Source organism: Plectropomus leopardus, unplaced genomic scaffold (genome assembly GCF_008729295.1).
Source record: "Plectropomus leopardus isolate mb unplaced genomic scaffold, YSFRI_Pleo_2.0 unplaced_scaffold13986, whole genome shotgun sequence".
Lineage (NCBI taxonomy): Eukaryota > Metazoa > Chordata > Actinopteri > Perciformes > Serranidae > Plectropomus > Plectropomus leopardus.
In genome coordinates this window covers 1-2,851 of record NW_024614931.1, presented here as the reverse complement: position 1 = coordinate 2,851, position 2,851 = coordinate 1, and the positions used below count along the sequence as shown (strand labels likewise).

The 2,851-nt window shown below is 44.9% G+C and overlaps 1 protein-coding gene across 1 annotated transcript; it reads left to right on the top strand.

Moving 5' to 3' along the window:
• Positions 1–179: 179 nt before the first annotated feature.
• Positions 180–2,730, top strand: LOC121964095 (antigen peptide transporter 2-like; the record flags this gene model as incomplete). The annotated part of the gene is made up of 5 exons (XM_042514320.1): positions 180–684; positions 1,064–1,178; positions 1,309–1,439; positions 2,248–2,453; positions 2,533–2,730. Coding segments are annotated over exons 1-5 (1,155 nt in total), but the record flags the coding sequence as incomplete, so codon positions are not given.
• Between the last annotated feature and the right edge of the window lie 121 nt (positions 2,731–2,851).

The following is a 2,851-nucleotide window of genomic DNA, read 5'->3' as shown; positions in this document are numbered from 1 at the left end:
AACAGTAGATAGCATAAAATGGAAATGCTCAAGTTAAGGTCCCTAAAAGTTCTGCTGATGGGCTTGATGTATATGTACTCAGTTACTTTCCACCACTTGTGTCACCATCAATAAAACAGACTTTTTGTTGTTTCAGGATCAGATTCAGCCTCTTGCAGTCTGATCGTCCGCCGGAGAAAATGAAGGAAGTGGCGGTGTGCGGATTATTGGTTCTTGTCTTCGACGCGGTGCTGTGTTTGGCTCTGTGGGCTGGACTGGTGCTGCTGGAGTGCTCCAGCTGTGGAGGGCTGGCAGGTGTGTGGGCTTTCGGGGCAGCAAAGTGGGCCGTCCTCCTCGTTTTCACCTCCGCACTGACTGACGGGAGGCCCCCGGCTGTGCTCCGCAGGCTGGTGTCTCTCCTCTGCCTTCTGTCTCCTGTGTTGGAAAGTGGACAGGTTTTTATGGCGCCTCCCTCGGAGCCTTACACGGGACCATCTTTGGACTTCAACATGCTGCTCCTCAGCCCCTTGTCCTCGTCACTGGCCTGCGTGGTTTGGGAAAAGGGCCTCTGTGGCGACTCAAAGCCGAGAAAGGACAACGTTAAACTGGATTCCAGGCGGCTGCTTTTAAGGATGCTGAAATACTTCAAACCAGACACCTTTTATCTGATTGCAGCTTTTAGTTCCCTCATCTTAGCCGTCATCTGTAAGTATGAAATACACAGTATAATCAGGATTTATTTATTATAGCAGTACTTTTTTTTTCTGGACAATGGTAAGAGAAATTTATTTAACTTTATTATAACAGTATTTTATTTAACTTTATTATATGATGTAGCTACTTTATTTAACTTTTTTGAAACTAGTTGATTTAATAATTTTTATTTCAGTAGTTTAGAGAAAATTTCAAAATATCGTGATACAGCCTAAAAATAATTTAGTATTGTTTTCAAACCATATCGCCGGGCTCTAGCTTCAGTATATTTAAATTTTAAGCCATTATTTAAACTAAGACTTAAGTCCTGAAAGCATTGTGTGTATGATTTCCTGTTAACCTTAGCTGTGCCGTACATCTTCCCTGACAGGTGACACGTTTATCCCGTTGTATCAGGGGAAGGTCATTGATATGCTCAGAGGTGGAGCGCTTCAAACCAGCTTCTGTTACACAATCGGACAGCTGGCTCTTCTCTCTCTCGGAAGGTAATAAGGGAGTATTCCTGTTTATTTGGGTTTAACATTAACATCATAACTTGTCACCTGTTTGATTAGAAAAACGTCTTTTGTTTCAGTGAGAAATAAACTGTCATCTCTGATGTTTTTATGTCAACAGCGCTCTGTTCTCAGGCTTAAGAGGAGGAATCTTTATGTGCACCCTGACCAGACTGAACAAGAGACTGAAGCATCTGCTGTTTCACACCCTCCTGCAGCAGGAGGTGCAGTTCTTCGACGAGAACAACCCCGGTGAGAGCAACACGCCCAACACGTCGCGCGTCAAGCCCTTTTTCCACGTAGACTTGCAGAAAGTTCACTACAAAGCCAAACACAAACACTGTCTCTCATTCATTCACATGAGCATTCATTTATGTTTACGCACCTGAATGTGCGCACGGGTTCACTTTGGTCCTCGTGACATGAATGTCGCCCACGTCTGCATCGACCCCCATGCAGAGTCCAGAGTGCAGCCCATCCTGAGCGCTCAACATGGACGTTTGCTGCCTTCACGTGCTCCTCGGAAATATCTTATATACTGTATTTGCGAGTTACGAGCGCATGAATGGCCCTTCAAAGTTGGAATTTCGAGAGGGAAATTGGGAAATTTTGCGTGACATTTTAGGGCAGCAAAAATGGCGGAAAGTTTGGAAACAGTGTCAACAATTGACGGTAAAACATTATATATTTTGTTCCTAGTAGCTATCATTTATTTGTAGTAGTTGCATCTATAAACTGTAGCAAGCAAGCAAACTTTAACTATAAAGCAAGCCAGGCGAGTCCACCAACACTCCAGCTCTCACGCCAGTACTACACGTTTTAATATTAAAAAAATGTTTATTTTATATTATATAAAATGGGATATACTATTGGGCTATTTATATAGTACAAATTCGGGTTTATAATCGGGCTCGGACCCAAAGCTGCTGTAGTGACTCGGGCTTGGACAGAAACTGTGCTGGTTCATGTTGGGTTGGACCTGATTTTTTGGGCCCGATTAGAGCTCTAAGAGACGCCGCTCTTGAACGTGGTCTTTCTCCCTCTGCTTTTCCTCTCTCAGGCCGACTTTCCTCTCGCCTGCACTCTGATGTGGACAGGATGGGCCGCACGGTCGCACTGAACGCCAACGCCCTCGCTCGCAGCGTGTTCAAAACCTGCCTCATGCTCAGAGTGATGCTGGGTCTGTCCTGGGAGCTCACGGTGCTCACCTGCATAGAGATGCCACTGCTGGCCATCGTGCAGAACAAATACAACACTTTGTCTCAGGTGAGTGTGATGAGATTTACGCCGCTCTGCTTTAAACGCACAGCAGTCACCGAGTCAGTCTGTGTTCTCTGTCGAACAGGAGCTGAAGGATCAGATCCAGGACTGCCACGCTCAGAACAAAGACCTGGCTTTCCAGACCATCAGTAAGATTCACACGGTCCGGAGCTTCAGGGCAGAGAAAGGTGAGCTGAGGAGGTACAACGAGGCTCTGGACCAGATGTGCGCCGTGAAGACACGTTCAGGAATCTACAGCGCGTTTTTCTGCTTTATACGAAGGGTGAGGCGGCAGCACTGTGCATTTATATTTACACTTAAACTCATTGTATGGTCATTTGTATGGAGGCACATTTTTACCAGAAAATATAATTAATTTAATTAATTTTAATTTATACATATAT